This window comes from Dermacentor silvarum, chromosome 10, assembly GCF_013339745.2.
Source record: "Dermacentor silvarum isolate Dsil-2018 chromosome 10, BIME_Dsil_1.4, whole genome shotgun sequence".
Classification (NCBI taxonomy): domain Eukaryota; kingdom Metazoa; phylum Arthropoda; class Arachnida; order Ixodida; family Ixodidae; genus Dermacentor; species Dermacentor silvarum.
This window is the reverse complement of record NC_051163.1, coordinates 59,834,917-59,855,401: the sequence shown is the minus strand read 5'-3', so window position 1 is coordinate 59,855,401 and position 20,485 is coordinate 59,834,917. Positions and strand designations below refer to the sequence as shown.

The 20,485-nt window shown below is 48.1% G+C and overlaps 1 protein-coding gene across 7 annotated transcripts in view; it reads right to left on the bottom strand.

The window, feature by feature from the left end:
* The window catches only part of LOC119465735 (prolyl 4-hydroxylase subunit alpha-2), a 253,637-nt gene that overhangs the window by 47,955 nt on the left and 185,197 nt on the right, over window positions 1-20,485 (bottom strand). For 5 of the 7 annotated variants that reach the window (XM_049657516.1, XM_049657514.1, XM_049657517.1 and 2 more), the window contains exons 12-13: window positions 18,397-18,493; window positions 17,391-17,620 (exon numbers count right to left, since the gene is read on the bottom strand). The exons of 1 other annotated variant lie outside the window; for it this stretch is intronic. In XM_049657516.1, coding sequence (XP_049513473.1) covers window positions 17,451-17,620; window positions 18,397-18,493 — 267 coding nt within the window. In that variant the 3' untranslated portion in view covers window positions 17,391-17,450. Of the gene's footprint in view, window positions 1-4,279; window positions 4,621-17,390; window positions 17,621-18,396; window positions 18,494-20,485 lie in introns of those variants that run through there. One more of the 7 variants, XM_037726204.2, reaches the window with a different exon arrangement.

The window sequence follows — 20,485 nt, the reverse complement described above, 5'->3', positions numbered from 1 at the left end:
GCACCAAAAATTCTTGGATTTACGTCATAAAATTGGTAGATTGCGGTCTATCTGGGAATCGAACCCGAACCTTCGGGGTGCGAGACCAGCACGCTTCCTCGAGCTCCACGGTTCTGGCTGACTAAAGGTGTGCCTAGTGCGTGCGTGATTGCACACGTGACGTCGCAGCCATCTGGCTAACTAAAGGTTTCACCAAAGCGACTATAATGCTTTCGCATTCCCCCACGTAAGCAGCCTTAAGTGTCTCGGCCGAGTTTTTTTTTTTTTGTTGAGGAGGAAGTTAGTTAGGCTTGGGCTTGTTTCATGGGCCGGAGTCATCCTGGTGACTTAGGTACGGGATACAACAACAAGAAGGTCGTAATACAGTGACGCGGTAGTGGCGAGACTTACAGCGAAGAAATTGTTATTAGATAGGTCATATAGAAGAAAGAGGTGCTATCCTGTGGCATATCCCCTTGGCTACCCTTTGCACGGTTGGGCGTTGGTGGCCTGGTACATATCTCCCAGGAGGGAGTGAAAAACGGACGTATGTGTGAGCTTAGAGAAGGAGAGGGCGTTCGTTGATTGGTCTCTGACACGTCCTGCCAATGGCACGCGCCAGCGCTTCCGTCACGACTGACGTCACTTGGCAAAAGCGGGTACCGATAGAGAGATTGTATAGAGGAATAGGTGCTTTTTTCTGCAGCTCTTCAGGGAGCGCGTCTCAGCGCCTTGGAGAAGGGGAGGACGACATAAAGGGGAAAGAAAAGACTGCAACAAGACCATTGCGGCACAGCACACAGAGTAGACAGCAGCCTTTAGACGGCGCATTTACAGCTTGAAGGAGCTGCTTAGGTTCCTGGAGCACACGGTGCCGGCGTCTAATCTGTAAATACGGGTGCCGTCGATAGAAGAGGGTGGATGGTCGTGGTGGGAGACCAAGAGAATTCCAGTTTACTGTTACGTCAACTAATTTCACTTTCAGACGCATGTACGCTCGCGCGAGACTTTTGCGACGTCAAAAGGTTTGGATGCTGCGGTCTGAGGTGCGCGGTGTCGTGTTTTTCCGCCACCAAGGTTTGTGGTTACGGGCCGAGTTCGTCACTGTAGTCCGCTGCACATATCTTGTCGAGATGCGCCTTTCGCCCTGAATGATCTTAAAGCGAATGGCCAGAGGAGTATCTGCCCATCGTGAAGAAAACGAGAGAAGAAGGAAGCACAGGTGAGATGCCGTTGCCATGCAATCTTCTTCATGCCAACGTCATCGCGCCGTTGTAGCCACGCTGTCGGGATTCCATTGACATATTGTCTTGGTTATGAGGCCATCGACGTCACACTGTCATAATCTGTTTCGTCATCATTCGATTTTTGTCACACCATCGTCGTCGTCATCACGCTGTCATTGTGACGGAAATTGGCGCCGCCATCATGAAACATCGTTACCTACGTCAGCAGCAAATATATCGGGACTGTCACAAGAGTGCCTTTGATTTCCGCTGTCTGCAGAAGCTGTTCCCTTACTTAGACAGTGAGCTTTGGTGGTTCTGTGCAAGAATTTTCTCGTATCGGCCGCACGGCTATACGGTAAACATTTGCCTTCTACGTCACTGCTGTATTGCCGAACGGAAAGATTGACCATATGGTCAGCCGGTGTTTTTCCGCACGGTGATATGGTAGGGATAAATAATGTAGATAATGACGGTGCTATGTGGAGAACACGTAGCGCGTCTGGTGATCCACGACCAGCGTCAGTGCACGAAAGTGGTCCGTACACAGGTCGATAACGACTCCATCGAAGGGGCGAGAAGGTTATGAAAGTAGCTGCCAACAGGTTCGGACGCCAGATGCGCAGAACACTTGCGGCGCTGGCACTCCTAGCAGGAGCGAATCTACTTTGGCACATTTGGTGCGTGGCAGATGGAGCGCGAGTAGAGCTAGAAGGAGCGAAGCTACTTTTAGCAGGTTTTGAACACACCATGAAGGGCGCGTTTGAAAGCGACGCATGTTTATGAGAAGCTGATGAATAAGGACTAGCAATAATTTGCAACCGTCAGAAATGTAGCCTCGTTGATATGGAATTCCACCGCGGTCGGCAAAGTGGGAAGGTTGGTGGCATAATTAAAGCTCGAGAGCATGAACGCGTGGAACTATAAGGAATGTGTGCTAGAAGGGTGGCAAAACACATGTCTAGCCATTACTCCGAAGTCATGTCCCAGCATTACAGGAGAAAAGAATTCTGCGTAAATCGATGGAGGAGAGGCTGGCACTATCAGCTGTAGCTGCACGGCGACGGGCAGTGAGCATCAGGATTTGCGTGCGTACGTCTGGACACGGCCTCAGAGATTGAGCGTGCTGGACCGCCTTCCAGCGCGCGCAGTCTTGGAGGCCCTCAACCGGAGCGATAGGCTACGCGCATGCCGTAAACATGGAGCCAGAGTTTCCAGAGGGCAATACGGCCAGAGGCCTCTAGGCGTTGACAACCCAAAGAACGCGCAACGGTCAGTGATGACGACGAATCGGCGGTAGTAGAGATAAGTGCGAAACCTGCAGAGGGTCCAGATAACATCTGATGGTTGATTTTCCGAGAATAACTAATGATTTCACTAAGCTTTCGTGAGCTTGCGGCTTGCATGTGAGCGAAAACGTGTTTCGTGAAGTCGGGATTGCGCTGAGTCAGCACAGCACTGCGTACACACATCACTCGTACCCGGGTGAGTCTGGGCAGGTTCCGAATGATCAAAGTGAAGCACGTGAAGAGGCGATGTGCGGTATAACAAACGGCAGAAGCTCTTACATGCAAGCAACGTGGCACGCTAGAGAGCTGAGCTCGTATTTGCAAAAAGCTCTAAAGCTAGGATTGTTCGTAAGGAAAAAATCCAGCCAATCCTGTTGCTGGACTATTATTAGCGAAGGCTGCCAGCCACTCGCCAATAGCGGTTGCGATCGAAAATCCTTTTTAATTCGGCACCAGTTGTGAAAGCACGGGGTTCAGTAGCCGAGCCAAAGGCACGATGATGGAGGCAAGGTTCTACAGCGAAGCTGTTATGGGCTAGGTTCCAGGATATCGCGTCCGTGTACACCGGAAGTAGGCAACAATTTTGTAGCGTTTCCTTTTGTTGCGTCTAGTTCACTTGGTATGTACCAAAATTGGCATGGGAGGGTACGAATGTATGACTAGCATGACTGATAGGTCATGACATCGATATCACATGCTCCCCAGCTACGTCACAATTAACTATAATAAAATCACGTGTGGCACATACCCGCTTTGGATATGCGGGTATGAGATAAGCTTATGCGGGTATAAGGCAGGGACACGAAAGAAAATAAATCAAGAAAGAAGGAATGAAGGAAGGAATGAAGAGAGACAGAAAGAGAAAAAGAAAGAAGGAAGGCAAGAAAGAAATAATGTGTGGCTCATACCCGCTTTAGATATGTGGGTATGAGCCGCCGATCGAGAGCAGAAGCGGGAGAGATCTCGTCGGCTCATACCCACATACACGCACACGTCGGCATTCGTGTTGTCCACTTCTCTTGCATCCGTGTTTGCACACCTTACCTCTTTGCATTGTGAATCCTTACCATCTATCTCAGCTTTCTGTCGTTCTAATCTCGACGGCGTCGCACCATTACCGTGGCAGAAGATCGGACTTGGCGCAGCAAGCGCACTTCTTGACCATCGCGCCGGGTGATTACAAGACGCCGGTGTCCTAGCTCTTTGACGAACATGCCGAAGACGCTCAGTATAGTCAATAATGAAATGATAATAGGTAAATCAACTATAGCAATATTTACTACAGTAGACCCACCGAAGTCACAGCTTCGCTGGATTCCATCTTCACAGTAGTGGAAGGGCTCTGAATTTTTGTTAAAGCTGTGGAAATAGGAGCTTCCGAGTTCGTTTCCAAGTTGAAACATTAAAACGGATAGGCGGGCTAGTTGGTTTGGCATCATAATGAAACTTTTGCGCACACAACACGAAACCACAACGAAGAAGTACACAAGGACTAGCGCAGACTAACAACGCTAGTCCTTGTGTACTTCTTCGTTGTGGTTTCGTGTTTTGTGCGCAAAAGTTTCATTAAGTTGAAACAATTTCGCGCCCTCAATAATGTAGTGAGACTTGTCAGTTTGGTTTGTGCTACCATCTAACAGGGAACAGATCTATCCTTTAATTAATGTTTGGCATCAAGAAAATAAGTATAAAGCTCCGAAAAGCGTTTGATGAAAAGGCCAAATAAGGCACGAATACGCGTAACTAAGCGTGCGCACACAGCGAGCCACGCTAGCAATCTCGCACCTGCGCAGGTAGGCCAGCTTGGTTTCCATGCGGTGCAGGAAGTCACCGAGCTTGTCGACGAGCCTGCGCTCCAGGAATATGAGGTCGTTCATGTGCGCCACCGACGAGAAGACGTTGCCTGCGCTGGCCGCATCGGGGTTGAGCAAGGAGGTGAGCCAGAGCGTCGCAAAAGTTGCGAGCAGTAGCCGGGAGCGCATCGCTGATGCTGAAGGTAGGGTTAGCTACGAAGCACCGACCGGGAGGAAAGGCTTGGTTGAGAAAAAGCGGTTTTTCTTAAACAAAAAGGACGTGTTTTTAGCCTCTCGAGACCGAAGTGCGCAGCGAGGGAGTACCGTCTTATTGTCCGTGATTATTGCAAAGCGATCTCTTAAGAATATCAAAAGCGAAAGCCCATTGTTTGAGGAAATGCTAGGAGTAAGTGCGCGCAAGAGAATATGAATGTGAATAAAGTGACCATTTCTCAAGTTCAGGGAAAACACAGGCAATGCAGGAGACGGAAATTCAAGACGATGAGCAACGCGAGAACAAGGTGATAGCAGGAGCCAACGTTTCGACAAGTGGACTTGTCTTCTTCAAGGCGACATATGCTGTTTTCGGCATAGTATATATAGGTAGGGTTCTTCTAAAGGGGAGAGAAGGTAAGGCGGGTGGGTGAGGTAACCAGCAAGAGTGTGTTAGCGGCGACGGTGTAGAATTGAAAAGATAATGCGCTACCGATAGTCGGATGAATTTGAGGAAGCGCCTTGTGTTAGCCGGTTGCCACGTCATTGTAGGGTCCTCTTTTTCGTGGAAGGGGCCTGGACGACGGGTTGGGGGGCTACGAGTATCAGTGGTTCAAGTACTTTCAGTATCACAGCCAGCGATCGCTCATGAGAGAGTCACCGAGTTTTGCCTGGCTGGACGAGTTTCAGCTTCAACTCGACAGCATCTTCGATTTTTTCAAGAACACTCAAGCGTTTAGGACTCTTACTGAAGAAAGAGTAAAGTGACGAGACGAGATGAAGAGTTCTTTTGATATCCTTCGATGACTCTGCCGCATGCACTAGGGCAAGCTGGACTAAATGACCTCTGCAGTGAGTAACAGAGATGAGAGTTGCATTTCTGCTTAAGTAAAGCCTGCACCCCCCCCCCCCCCCCGTGCCTTCTACTTTAGTTTGATCGTCGTCACTTTTCGGAGCCTCATTTTATTATCATCATGAGCCTATATTTATGTCCACTGCAGGACGAAGGCCTCTCCCTACGATCTCCAATTACCCCTGTCTTGCGCTAGCTGATTCCAACTTGAGCCTGCAAATTTCCTAACCTCATCATCCCACCTGACTTTCTGCCGTCCTCGGCTGCGCTTCCCTCCTCTTGGTACCCATTCTGTAAATGTAATGGTCCACCGGTTATCCATCCTACGCATTACATGGCCTGTTCAGCTTCATTTTTTCCCATAGTGTCCATTAGAATATTGGCTATCCCCGTTTGCTCTCTGATCCACACCGCTCTCTTCCTGTCTCTTAATGTTAGGCCTAACATTTTTCGTTCCATCGCTCTTTGCGCAATCCTGAACTTGTTCTCGAGATTCTTTGTTAACCTCTAAGCTTCTGCCCCATATGTTCTCATCGGTAGAATGCAATGATTGTACTCTTTCCTTTTCAACGACAGTGGTAAGCTCCCAGTCAGGATTTGGAAATGCCTGCCCCATGCATTCCAACCCAATTTTATTCTTCTGTGAATTTCCTTCTCATGATGAAAGCCCCCCGTGAGTAAATTCATTTATATCCTCTGAAAGTAAGCCTCATCGTGAGTAAGCGTCATTTATATCCTTTGAAATTGTCTGCGACTGGCTCAAAATGTTTACAGCATGTTTATGGCGTCCTGAGGCGTCGTGCTTCGCGGCCTTTCGACCAAGCTTGGATGCATTGGATTTCCTGACTGGCTTGATGATCCATGCACCGCCCGTTTTTCCGTCAACAAGAAGCTTTTCTTCATTATATGTCTTTTTGGAAATTTTGCACCAGTAGCCGTCACTGATAACCTCCATGATTGAGAATCTCGCAACCGACGAAAACCGGGAATGTCCTCACGGCTGAGCGCACTCTTCGGTGGTCGGTGCCGGGCTTGCTGGCAGGAAACCACACTGAGATGCATTAGCGGAAACGTCGCGCGGTTTTACACATTGATCTTGCTTAGACGTTTTCAAAGGAAGAAAGAAGCTCCGGATAGGTTGTTGCCCCTTCATTGCCGCTGTAACCTATACAAAAAATAATTCTAAGCCTGATCATTAAATTCTCATGCGTGTCCGTTACATCTACTGTATGATCTGCAGTAACGAGTCTGCTTCGCGGGATAGTCCATTTCACACGCTCGTGTTTCTAAGGCAGAACACCTTTAGTGTGTTATAAATTTTTTTTTTCACTTTGCGCCGAAAGACTTCTCTGATAAGAGTCAATAGTACGAGTTTGTTGCTTATACTTTTTGTTATTAAACTGAATAAATGTTTCAACAACGCTTATACCTTTTCATTCTACTGTTCAGAAGAAAGCACAGCAAACCTGCGCGAAGAAATAATCTCACGACCCGGGAAATAATAAGTTAGCGAATAAGAGAGATTATCATGTAGCATACCAAGGATTTTATGCTATGCACTGAGGTGAACATTATGCGCAGGATACCGACAATCAAAGGCGTGACTGTTGTCGACCGTGCTGAAAGAAATCAGCATTTATACATATTTAGGCGAAGCATGTATCTCGGCGCCTTAAGCCCCCCGAATCGAAAACAATGCCAGAGAGGTTGGTCATCTCAATATAACTTTCCGATAAAAAAACTGAACAGTTTATTCCGCAACATCTATTTCAACAATCTATTGAGAAAAACGACATATTGGACAATTCGCGAATTATGAAGCCATAAAATTATGCTTGGGTATCGTTTCGACAGTATTATTGTAGTTTTGTTATTAATATAAAGAAATAAATCAAAATAAAGCAACAAATGTTGCGTACGAAGGCGAGTCACCAAAAGGATTACTTACCGTAATGCGGAAAATCTGTAGTCAGAAGTGGTTGGAAACAACACGTTCATAGAATGGGGGACGTTTCGACTGCCAGAAGGCAGTCAAAACGTCCCCCACTCTATGAACGCCTACAAGCCTACACCCTCCACGCGACAGGGAGGGGGTAGGCTTGTACTCTGGTAGCAACTGCGTAGTTTGCGCAGTTTGCGGGCCTTATCTTAAAAGCGATCTCCAGATGCGGCGACTTCGGGGTCAGTCGACTCGCGGTTGGAATGCCGCCGCATGCGTGGCAGCTCCGTCTTTCTCGCATGGCGCTCAGCAACTAGATCGCGAGAAGAACCCGGTACCTCCAAACGCGCACACAACCCATAGCAACTGCCAGGGGAGGTTAACTCAGTCTGCTTCGCGTGGCCATATCATGCAATCCGATTTTGACAGCAGTTTTTCCGAAAAAAGAAAGCGTATATAAGTGGCACCGTTCTATAAGAGGCACCGACGAAAAATTCGGGAGAAAACGCGACTTATACGCCTGAAAATACGGTATTTGAAGTCTCACTAGTTGTCTCGTTATTGTACAGGGAGGTGTTTCGGGGATGTAGGTGGCCCGGAACCTTGCAGGTATAATGCTGACCAGCGGGATGCAGCTATCGCAGCGTCGAGCTCGTGCATAGTGAAAAGCGCCTCCAGATGGTCATCACGAGATAGTGGAAAACTCAATCGCGTTTGTGTTGGCAATCACAAGTAATTTGCAAAAGTCTTCGGTGACTCAACTTCACGCTGGCCTAGCCATATGGCCACAGCGCTGAATGGTTGCAGCTGTTGTGGAGGCGATCGAAGGCTTCGCACAATTTGCCAAATTCTAGAGATAGGTTTTCTCGGGTCCAGAGAGCCACATAATGTTGTCCAGTGTTTGTCGAGCTTGTCAAGGTGCCGTAGAACAAGACGCTGTGCCCTGCGAGATACAAAGACCTCTAATGGTGATTCAGCCCTTTTGTATTTCTGTTCTACTCGACGCCGTATCGCGCGAAGTGACTCGTACTGGCCATCTATAGGTGAGTTAGGTGCAGGTGCGTTGAGGTGTTTTGTTGTGTCGCGTAAAGTTGACGCGATGACATCTTCAATATTTAATGGTGATTGGATGGTTCGGCAGGCGGTGTTCACAGATTCTTGAAATGTTGGCCAATCGATGCAACGTACAGTGAGCAGAGCAGATGGATGTAACCATTTCAGCTGGATATATGTTGGCAGATAGTCACTTCAACGGGTGTCGAGATCAGTTCACCATCACGTTGCAGATAGCAGGTTCTTTGAAACAAACGCAGTGTCAAGACAACTGCTGTAATAAGAGCCCAGAAGGTATGTTGGCGAGCCATCATTGATCTGATGGCGAGCCATCACTAAACATGAAGTCAGCCAAGCCTCTACCACAGGCATTCGTCGAAGCAAAGCCCCACATGGGATGGTGGACGTTGAAGTCGTCGATGGTGGGGACCTGGACCGGTTTGCAGTATGGACAGCAACTAAAATTAGTCTATGCTCGATGTTGGAGGATTGGATCCTCCAATTACTGAGAATGAGCGCCGCTTGTACTTTAGTGTTATGCAATCGTACTCATTGGAAGCAGGTGGCGTAACGTCTTTACGAAGGTACGCTAAGTTCCTACGAACAAAAGTGAGCATTTTGCTCAAATGGGGTTCATTCCTTGACCAGAGTGGCATACATCGAGATATGCGCAGTAAGGAGGCCATGCTGGATTCACATATTACAGCCACGGGAAAATGGTACTTGAACATATACTGTCGATAGTCAGCGAGGTGGCCTCCTAGGCCTCTCACATTCCGCTGAATCACTGCGGATCTTCGTAACTGGTTAAAACAAATGTCGCAGTTTCGCCCGAAAGGCGACGCATCAATTGCGATAGCAAATTAGTACAGAGCTATTCGCAGTAGGGATAGTAGTTTTATCGGCTGCATGAACTTGGACACATTCGCTTACTAACTGAATTGACAAGCATGGTGTCAGCGCGCACAAGCAAACATAAATAGATCGCACTGAATGATCGCAGACAGCGACTGTCAAATCGCTGGCAGCAAGCGCAGCCGCCGCAGCGGGCGAAGGTTCGTGCGGTCTATCGCTTCCATGGAAACTGAGCGGCGAATGCACAGCGCATACAAAGGTCAGAGCCGTGTGGAGATAAGAGACTGTGCAGGCGACCGCCACAGCCGGGCAAAGTACAAACGCAGTTGTTGGCAGAGTAGAAGCTCCCCCCCCCCTCCCTCCCGCGCTGCATTCCCGCTTTCTTGCTTTCGCGTGGGAAATTGAGTGGCCAGTTCCCCTTGCGCCCGGTTGCAAGATACGCATTTCGTGCCGCAGCCCAGCGTCGCCCCGCCTCCCTCCCTCCCATACTCCCACGGCCTTTCGCGCGACGGTCGCGTTTGCTTTCGCCGTGCGTTCGCTCTCCGTGATAGCGCGCGTCCCCCGCGCGTTTTCACTCGCGCATACGGCGCGCTGCGACGATATCGCCTTTGGACGTTATACGGAACCTCACGGCGACGGCGACGGCGACGCCGATGGCATAAATCCGATTGAAGAGTCCATACAATTGCTATCGCACTAAAAATAACCCCATCATACTTTATTGTAGAGCCGCGAGGAGCTGTTCAAGCGCATCTGGAACATGTAGCGCGGTCTTAGCACTCGGCGTCTGCAACCCGCAGAGAACTGAACGCATTGTAATATGAGGCGTTTCTGCATAATTCGCACATTTTTTAGAATGTATTTATTTTTCGTTGTCATGTACTTCGAATAGCTTTGGAGGAAAAGCACTTTGGTAGGCTCGTTGAATGGTTGTGATTCAAGATCACAAATGCAGCTCGCGTAGATGAGGATAAGGAAATAATATGACAGTAGAGCACTGCACGGGCCGATTTTTTCAGCCCGGGCCCGGCCCGGGCCCGTTTTTACGTTGGGTGGCCCGCCCGAGCCCGATCAAAACTTTTATGGTGAGACCCGGGCCCGGCCCGGGCCCGGAAATAATCTACGTTACCCACCCGGCCCGGCCCGCCATCCCTTTACCTTAGGCCCGAGCCCGGCCCGAGCCCGACTCGAACCCGGCCCGAACCCGGCCCGAGACCGAAAAATAATGTGTTTCAGAGTTGAGACGCCCGAGAATAACTCGCGTTACATGCACACCGCCCGAAAGCCCGAGCCCGGCCTGGGCCGGGCTCGGGCTTTCGCGCGTTCGCCGTCGTTTTCTTCCACAGCTAGCTTTTTGGCGTCCCTCAGAGTAACGGTGCGAAAGCGCTCGTGCCACCACTCGCGCATTCGTCGTCGGCTTCCATAGCTCTCTTGTTTACGTGCCTCACCTTAACCGCGCAAACGTGCTCTAGCCACTGCTCGCGCGTTCGTCGCCGTTTTCTTCCACAGCTAGCTTTTAGGGGCGAAGCTCCTTATAGCGGCACCCGTTCCGTCCCTGTCGTCGTAGTAGTAGTGTGTAACCAGTCTGAGAAAAAAAATTCCGAAGTTGTGTCCGTAGCGCGGAATCGAACCAGGGACCCCTCGCTTCCGAGCGCGCGGCGTTAGCCCACTACGCCACGAAGCGAGCATGGACACACGCACCACGATGGCAATAAATACCCAACATTAACGAAAGGCCGCGTTTCTAGCGCGTTTCTAACGCGTTTGTGCTAGCGCGTTAAGGCCCGTGTAAGAAGCTGGTGAAAGACGCTGTGGCCTCTCCGCCTTACCTTCAACGCGTTTCGAACGCGCTGCCCAAAGCGGTGGCAAGTCAAGTTCAAGTCGAGGAGCGTTTATGAATACGGGGGTTATACTCTCTCAGCAGTCATGTGATGGCGTCGGCAAACGCGGTGCACGTTCCGGCATGTGTAAATGGCTGCGTAAGACGCTGTGGCCGCTCCCCCTTACTAGAGAGTACTGCACGTTTCTAACGCGTTTGTGCTAGCGTCCCCTTAAGCGGGAGATCCGATGATTCCCTCCGGAGCTTCGCCCACTCATCATCATTCACCCCGTGGATATGCTGTGATTTTTTTGGCGTCCCTCGGAGTAACGGTGCCAAAAACGCTCGCGCCACCACTCGCGCGTTTGTCGTCGGCTTCCATAGCTCCCTTGTTTACGCCCCTCGCCTCAACCGCGCAAACGCGCTCGAGCCACTGCTCGCGCGTTCGTCGTCGTTTTCTTCCATAGCTAGCTTTTTGGCGTCCCTCGCCGTAATCACGCGAACGCGCTTGTGAAACTGCTCGCGTGTTCGTCTTCTTCCACAGCTGGCTCATTGGTGTCCCTCGCAGTGATCACGTGAACATACTGCCCCTGCTTGCGTCATGGTCCACAGCTGGCTTGTCGCGGTCTCTCACCATAACCACGCGAACGCGCTCGTGCCACTATTCGCGCGTTCATCGTCTTCCACAGCTAGCTGGTTGGCTCTCGCCGTCAACGCGCTCGTGCCGCTGCAGGCGTGTTCGTCATAGTCTAGTTCCACTGCTGGCTCGTCGCTGTCTCTCGGCGTAACCACGCGAACGCGCTGGTGCCTCTGCTCGTGCGTTCATCGTCTTCTTCGGCAGCTGGCTCGTTGGTGTCCCTCGCCGCAACCGTACCAATACGCTCGTGCCACTGCTAGAACATTCGTGATCGTATTCTTACACAGATGGCTCCAATGCCGCTCATCCTGCCAGCATTCCCATACCGCCACTTGCGCTCGTGCCACTTCTCGCGCCTTCGTCTTCTTTTACAGCTGACTTCGATGCCGCGTATCATTCCAGCGTTCACATACTGCCCCTCCCTCTGCGAAGCCACTGATGGCACTGGCTCGGTGCGGTGATTTTGGTCTCAAATTCTTTGCCTCAATATATCGCGAAATGAAAACACGTATACACTTGCCCTCAAATTTCGCATGAGGGATTATCGCATACGTCGGACTTTTTTAAACGGGGGTCAAGCTTCCTCAAAGAAAATTTTTAGCGCTACTTTCTGATGGCTCTTTTGGTTTCTACGGCTGTATATCCGGCGGAGTTGGTCAGCTACCGCAGGATGATGCCATACATGATGACCGATCCGAGCTTGTTCACATAGAAAGTTTCGTCCAGGTCGAACATTTTGAGCGTGCTGAGCAGAAACGCTTCGTCCGAGGAGGCGCAGCTCCGCAGTACGTGTATTTCGACATCGCCGCACACGGGACCACGTCGCAGGTTCGTGCTTCTGCTCAGTCCAGGGCCCAACGTGCTCGCCATCCTTCGGGACAGGGCGTGCACTTAGCACAGCCGGTGCGAGAGCGGCACGTACACCAAGAGCAGGTAGAGGTTGCGGGTGTCATGCGACCAGAAAGAGCGGCTCTTTTCGGCGAAACGACCCGACAGGAAACAGCAGGCGCTATGCTCGGATGAAGGACGTTAGAAGAGGCGCAGTGCTCACTATGGGTCTCCACAATAATACACGTGAGCCAGCCGAGCAGAAAGACGCTTAGTGGTGTGTTCCAATTGTGGCCAGCATCGGGACAATCTACGTAGACAGCTCAGGAGACAACTTCGAAAACGTGTAATGGAATGAGTCTGGAAGACTATGAGAAGGCTGGATGGATGGATGGATGCTATGCGCGTCCGCATTGAAATGGGGCGGTGAGTTGCGGGACCACTTTGCGGGGCCACGTTACGGATAACGAGCTGTCTTCAGGGTCATCCGTTGCTCACTCTAGTCGACTGTGTCTGGGTGGTGTCAGGAAAGGCTCACAAGGTTTTAAGCGAAACTCGTCTTGGTCACAGATGCTGGGATGATGCGCCTATTGAAGTATTGAGGGACTTTCACAAGCCGCGTGATTTTAAACTCAAGCGCACGAGCAAAGAATTCCCACCCTTTCTGTCAGCCTGAAGAGCTCCTGTGTTCTGCGTACAAAGATTTCCTGTGTATACTTTGAAAAGTGTCGTAAGGGGCAACTGTGCGATTGAAGAACTATGCTGAGTGAAGTGGCCGAATAAAATTAACAAACAGTATCCGCGAACAACTGCGTGCTAGCACTCAGTGTCATGAAGAGAAGCCGTAAATAATATGCGATGAAAGTGTGGAATCTTCTCTCCCTAGTAAAGCATAGTGCGGATGCCTCACTCTGATTGATACATTTTTCTTGTCGATCAGAGCATCGGCGCGAGACATACACTTCATGCTATTGTCAGACCTCTATCCTTGGTAATTATAAAATGAAATATGAAAATTCTAACATTAAGGTGTGTAGGAGAATCGACGTACAATGGATAACTACATGATTGCTTACCAAGCTTCTACAATACTTTTTCCCTGGATGTGCCGGGGCAGCGGTCATGGTGAATGTGTACGCTCGATAATGAGAAGTATCTTGTCGAACGGAACACTCATCGAGAGGCTGTACAAATGCTCACTTGAACTAATTATCTGCATGGTTTGAAGTGAACGACGCACATGCTCTTGACGACCTTCCGTTGTTTGTTTTCATTTGCCACTTGCCTCGCCACGGTCATGAATTAGAGGTTTGCGCCTTTAAGCACCATGTCAGTGGTGCACTTTTCAGTCGATACATACTTGAAGTATTGGGGATTCAGGGTATAAATTAAACTCTCGTTTGTTTTATGAACTTTATCGATACACAGAAGGTATTCCCGCTCATCGCTTTAACAAGTGCGTAGAGGTGATTGAAGGCATCGTGTAGACTTCGACGGCGTAAACCGTTTGTTTTTCACAGGTGGCTGATAAATCCTGACGTGTGATCTCTGTCGTCGACTTTCTTCATTCGCTCTGCTACAAGCAATTTCTTTGTTTCCTTTTTTTCTGTAACGGTAATTCGCACATGTACCGCAGCTTACTAGCTCTGGTATATCTGCGCTATGGACATCTTAGACAAGCCTAAGGCGTCACAAGACGTCACACAAGAAATAGAAAAAAAAAACGCGCAACCTTGCACTCGACCGCGCAACGCTTGAAACAGCGAAGCTGGGCGATCGCAGTCCAGCATTTTCTAGAAGTGCGCACGAACTTTTCATCTTATACCTCATGATGATGATAATTTCTTTTCGAGCCTCTCGAACTTACGGCCATCACTACGCGTTGTATAGCGCCGCTTGCAACACCGACACCGCGTTCCAGGAGACCCGCTCCGCGAATGCGTCTCTCTCTCTCGCTCTCATAGCACGCAAAACTTCTTCACGTCGCAGAGCACGAGCGTATGAACGCGCCAGCTGTGGACGAAGACGACGACGCTCGAACGCTATCATATGGTTCGCATAAATGCATGCTGTGCAGCCGTGGCTGTATATCCTAGTGGGTACGACGGTCGCTTTGAGACCGGGGGTACGCGGGCTCGAATCCCGCCTCGGCAAGAAGGTTTATTTTATTTGTTGGTAGGTTCTTGATAGGTACCAAGAACCACAAATTACGGCTGGCTTAAACAGCTTCGCTGTTCAAAGGCAACGCACACCTTAAGAGTACATCGAACATACAATATCGACTCATTAAAGCACTGGCAGACTTTTACGTAACGAATTACGTGTAATTATTTATTATAATCAATTACATTTCTTTGGTAATTTAATAACTTAACGATTCGTTTGTTTGCCCAGTAAAGATTACTGTATTTCAATCGCATTTTTAGTAACCATTGACATGTAACGAATTAGTTTATGCGCGAGACCAGCTGTAACAAGCGACGCACATTTGATAACCTGAATTTTGTTGGAGCAGCAGTAGAATTCCGGAGATCGAACCACACAACAGCCTCACTGCGCTTTTACAGACAGGCAAAGCCGAATGCTCAATATTTGTTTCCTCATCTTGACGCTCCACCAGATGTTGGTCGATGAACTGAACAGGCGCTGGTATGTCTCGACAGCGAAGGCCACTTAGGAAGTAACAGCCGGATAATCACATACGAACGATGTTTTCAGCTTTACATTGACCTAACCTGGAGGCGTTTTCTCCAAGTCCCAGCAACAATGAAGCGTCACGCTTCATAGAGAACCCATATGCTTAGTCACTACAGTATGTCGTGCAAAATCCGTTACCCTGCTTATCTTTCAGTGCGTACACCTTGCCTTGTCCTATGCCAAGTTTTGTTCTTACTTATTTCATGTTGCGTCCATATTTTGCTGATTCCTTAACGTTCTTGTTGTTGATCAGTTTCGACAGTTCAACAAATTTTATCTGATCTCTTGAGTTTGACACCTTCATGCTTTGTGGTTTCTTTCTTAGGTCCTTTGTTACTTGGGTGAGCTTACCTACAGGTTGTCTTGGTGCCTTACCTCCCGGTTCAATTGCTACCTCTGAGATCAGCCTAGTTATGGTTCCATTGATTACCTATATGTCACCTACAGCTTTCTGTTCCAAACCTACATATTTGTTTGCGCACCAGCCTGAATTCGTCTCGTTTTGACCTTACTGCGTCTAGTTTGAACTGTTCCTTGTTGACTAATTTAAGTATTTCTATCTTCAAATCGACAGAAATTCTAGACCTCACTAACGTATGGTCACTGCACTTTACCCTAACACTTCTACAGCCTGCACTATGCTGGGATCGGCAGACAGTATGAAATATATTTCATTTCTTGTTTCTACATAAGGACTTTTCTAGGTCCACTTCCTGTTGCAGCGCTTCCCGAAGAATGTATTCATTCATTCTACTAACATCTCTTCTTTAGTGTTTCTAGAATCGATGCCATAGTTGCGAATTGCTTTTCCACCAACCTGCGTTTCCCTACCTTTGCATTGAAGTCACCTATAACTAGAGTATATTGAGTGTGCACCTTTCTCATCGCTAATTCAACATCTTCATAAAACTGTTCTGTTTGTCCATCATCATATTGACTGTAGGTTCGGGCGTAGGCTTGTACAATCTTCATTTTATACCTCCTACGACGACTGCTACCCACTCATTGTAGCTGTAGAATTCATCAATGTTGCCCGCTATGTCCTTATGGACTAGAAATCCTACTCCGAATTCTCTCCTATCGGAAGACCTCTGTAGCAGAGGACATGGCCATTAGTCAGCACTGTACAAGCCTCACCAGTTCTAACCTCACTGAGACCAATAATATCACAGGTAATGCCTGATAATTCCTCTAATAGCCCTCCTTAGCTAGACTCACTGGAGAGCGTTAGCGCGTTGAACGATTCCAGGTTCAATTTCCAGTGGCGGCCTGTCCGGATCCAGAGTTCCTTAGAACCCTCTGCCACGTCACAGGTCTGACCGCCGCCTTGGTCAGGTGCTCTGCAGTTGCTGGGGACTGAGTACCATGGGTTAATTACAGGGGTCACGAGGGAGGTAGTGGCGAATACACCACCAGGGAAGCCAATTGCTGCTCTGGTGAGGGATTGCTTTTGTTGAAGCTAAGTGGGCCTTCCTAATTTTGTTGCACCTCTACTAGTATATCCTCACTGGCTCTCGGCAATTGTAATTGATTGTTATTGCACAATTACTCAATTACTCATGTACGGTCGTAATTGGTAACTGTAATCAATTACATTTTTGAATGAAGTGATTGTAGTCGATTACTTTTTTTCTGTAGCGTCTATAAATCTGTATAGCAGAGACACAACATATTGTCACATTCGTGACAGTTCTTGCTTCAACTATTGGCCCTTCACCGTTTTCTTTCTTAAAGCATGCCGTTTTTCTTTTCTGTTACAGTTACTCACCTTTTCCTCAGCAATGAAGAATGACGCGACACGTTTTGAAGCATTGCTTTCACATCTTCATCTACACTGCAGTAGATACAGCCATAGTAAGGAACGTCGTGTCGGGGCGAAGTGAATTTCGTTGTTAAAGAATAAAAGAAGTGTGTACAGATACTTTCATGTTGACCGTAAGTGGTTACTGTATTTGCAAGGAAACTTTTATCGCGTCACAGTTAAAGTCGTGGAAATTACACCACTAGCCATATGAAATATCGGTGGAGTGCCAACATCCTGAAGGTGGTGTGCTTTAGACTGCACATTCCATCCACTGACTTTTCCACATACTTAAAGTTGTGTGCCTAAATTTGGCATGTACCATACCTTGACCTTAGTTTTAACACCCTCAAGGTGGCGGGCGTTTCTTTACATGAACAATTCTGTTATTTTCTTTTGACTTTATTTAAAAAAAAACGATAGACACTAATAGGGACGACCCGTCGTTCCCAGTGAATAAACGAAATCTCAAGAGAAAGGTACAAGGAGAAGGAACAAATAAGCAGGAGGAACAATACATAATGTGACACAGGATAACGACAATGACAATGTCGCAGAATTTAGTGTCCGTTGCTGTTTCGTCACCGGGCATGGTCGGCGGAACATCTGGCCGTTGGTTCGAATCCATACGTTGGCGACTGCAATAGCAAAGATAGTGCAACGAAGTATGTCAGCTAACCTCGATAAGCGAAACCAACTAGTTAAGGTTAGTAAAACGTGCTTTTTGTTCTGTCAGAAACGTGTGGTGTAGGATGGGCAAGCCATTTATCAGTTACGAGTAATCGTAGCACAGCACGGTACCTAAATTAACGAGACATATAAGGGTATCCGAGATGTCTCTATTTTTTTAACGGCCATACAGCTGAAACACTCCTACTTTATTTAATGAAAACTATTGCTGATTGGGCCCATTCTGTTGACTTCTATGGATTAAAAATAGGCTTCATGCTATATTTAGCTGTAATTAGTAGCCAAATAATAAGCTGGCCTTCCCTTTGTAAGCCATGCGGTATACTTGGCGTGCCTTGACAATCATTCATAGATTCGGCTAGCTCAATTGTTCTCAAATTTTGAGTTTGCGTTTGAATTTTCCAGTTGACATTTCACTTGTTCACGACAAAGAACGCCTCTGGTCGTGAAAGCCCATAGGTACAGTTGGCGTCAAAAGTGTGGAGACCTCTGGACGTGAAAAAACGTTGAATTTCCGAGCAGTTTGCGAGTGTAGCCAGTAAAATCAAACAGCGTTTGCACATAATATTACAAGCTGAAAATACGAATACCAGGCTGCGTACAGGCCCATTCTGCGGAAATTTCCAGCTTTTGCTGAGATTACGTGCTCCCGAAGCTTTTGACGATCACTGGGGTACTACGAGTATAGAGAGAAAAAGAGGCATTACAGCGTGCGTAGACGTACCCTGCTTTGTGCCGTGTGCCACGGAGCATGCGCCGTGCAACGTGTTCACGTCGTAGCTGCCGTCCTCGCGCATGTTGTACCAGAAGGCAGCCGAGCCCTGCAAGGAGTGACGCGCACACATAAGTGGTGATTTCAATTCTTGTATTAGCTTCATGTTATCCTGATTGAACAAGACTGACTTAGAGAAAGTCGCTTAGCAAGGCACAGTATGCTAGGAAATGTGCCCGCGGCTCGTACATTTTACCCTGACAGTAAATAGCAACATTTCAGTACTATGATCCGCCGCTGTATCTCAGTGGCTATGGCGTCGCACTGCTGAGCGCGAGGACGTGGGCTCGATCCCCGCCACGTAGGCCACATTCCGAGAGGGGCGAAATGCAAGAACGCTCGAGTACGATGCTTTCGGCGCATGTTAAAGAGCCCCAGATGGCCAAATATGAACCGGAGCTTCACACTACGGCATCCCTCAGAACCCACTGAGAAATTTCGGGGCGGGAAATTAATAATATAATTGAAATATAAATTTTCATGGGAAACGTTTAACATTGGTAATAGGGGGTGGCTTGCTAATATATATTCTACTATGCCTACTAGCTGTAACACAAATTAGGCATGTAAGATTTATAATGCGTCAATAAATGTAACTCGTGCTTTTGGTTAGGCCATTTGCGTACCCTCGTGCCCGTACCGTATGCAGCACGCACAAGAAGTTTCCTGTACTCCACTGCCCGACTGCGTCCCTGATACAGCGTACCCGATTTTTTCCTCAGTACTATGAAATAAGGCAACACAGCACTCGCGAAGGAAGTGTATTCTCATCGAGTATACAGGTGCTTTGACGAGCCCGACATCGGTGTGCCTGCTATTATCTACTACCGACGATAATATGACATGTGCTTTGGATACTGACTTCAGGGAAAATACATTTGCAGAACGGAAAGGAAGCTCGTTGGAATTTTGTGAAGTGGAAGGTCATTGTGTGACCTTCCTGGCACAGTGATCGCGATAAACAATCGGGAACGGGGAAACACCGGGAGGTGGAAGACCATGAAGGGCAAAGGCCTCGACGTTAGTGCCGTCTGGCACGGTGTGTGAGAACGCTTGTCAAGCGAACGACGCGACCCCGTCATCCGTGTTTCTTCCTGGGACGTCAGCTGTCAGTTAAACGAGCCAGACGATTCTAAATCAGTTTTCACCTTTTACGTACTCGCTCTTTCAATTCCTATCGAGTTAGTTTCTGGGTGTTATCATCGTCGCTATGTTTTGTTTGTCTACCATTTCTTCTTGCTTTCAGACCAGGCGTCCAGAGGAGAATCGCTTGAGAGTTTAGACGTGACAATCGCCATCGACAGTTCTTGCCGACTGTCTTCGTGTCGCAGGCCCAGGGATACCCGTAGTCGTTTTCTTGATCTCGATCTGACCTCCATACTTTCTGGCCGTACCAGTTTGGGTGTTTGCCGAGAAGACACTGCCCTTGTGAGTCAGCTTCTCAGGGTACAGAGCCGTGTCGTCAGATTTGAGTCAAGTTTATTTAGGCCGCTTGTTTTGTACTTAGGCATCGTAAGTTACAGGGAAGTGAATAAGCATCAGTAGCGTTGTTATTGACGAAAGGTAAGCAATATTACAATCGCTACCATGAACGGCTTTGAAGACCACCGGTGTAATATGAAATGAGCACCATGTCACGAGTATCACAGTGAGCACAATAGAAAGATAAAATCTAAATGTTAACTGAAGTAAATGGGTATTATAACCTTCAGTACCTATTATTCCGGAGTAAATGGATGAATTCATTATTTGGATCTAAAAGGCAACTGCAGACTTGTTTTTTCCGACGTCTCCGTAAGCTATATGTAATGTTGAATGGTTGAAGAGTGATAACGTGACATGAAATAAACTCACCACAGAAATGTAAAGCAATTTAGAAAACGTATGAAACAATAGTCGCAGTTTCACCCTTAATGCTAAGCAGTGACACGTCATCTGCTAGAATATTATGCGCAGTAGGTCTCGCACTATTTCATCTGGTATCGCTTTCGACAAGAGTCGACAAGAACCAAACATTCTTCAATGTCGACTCATCCTCCTC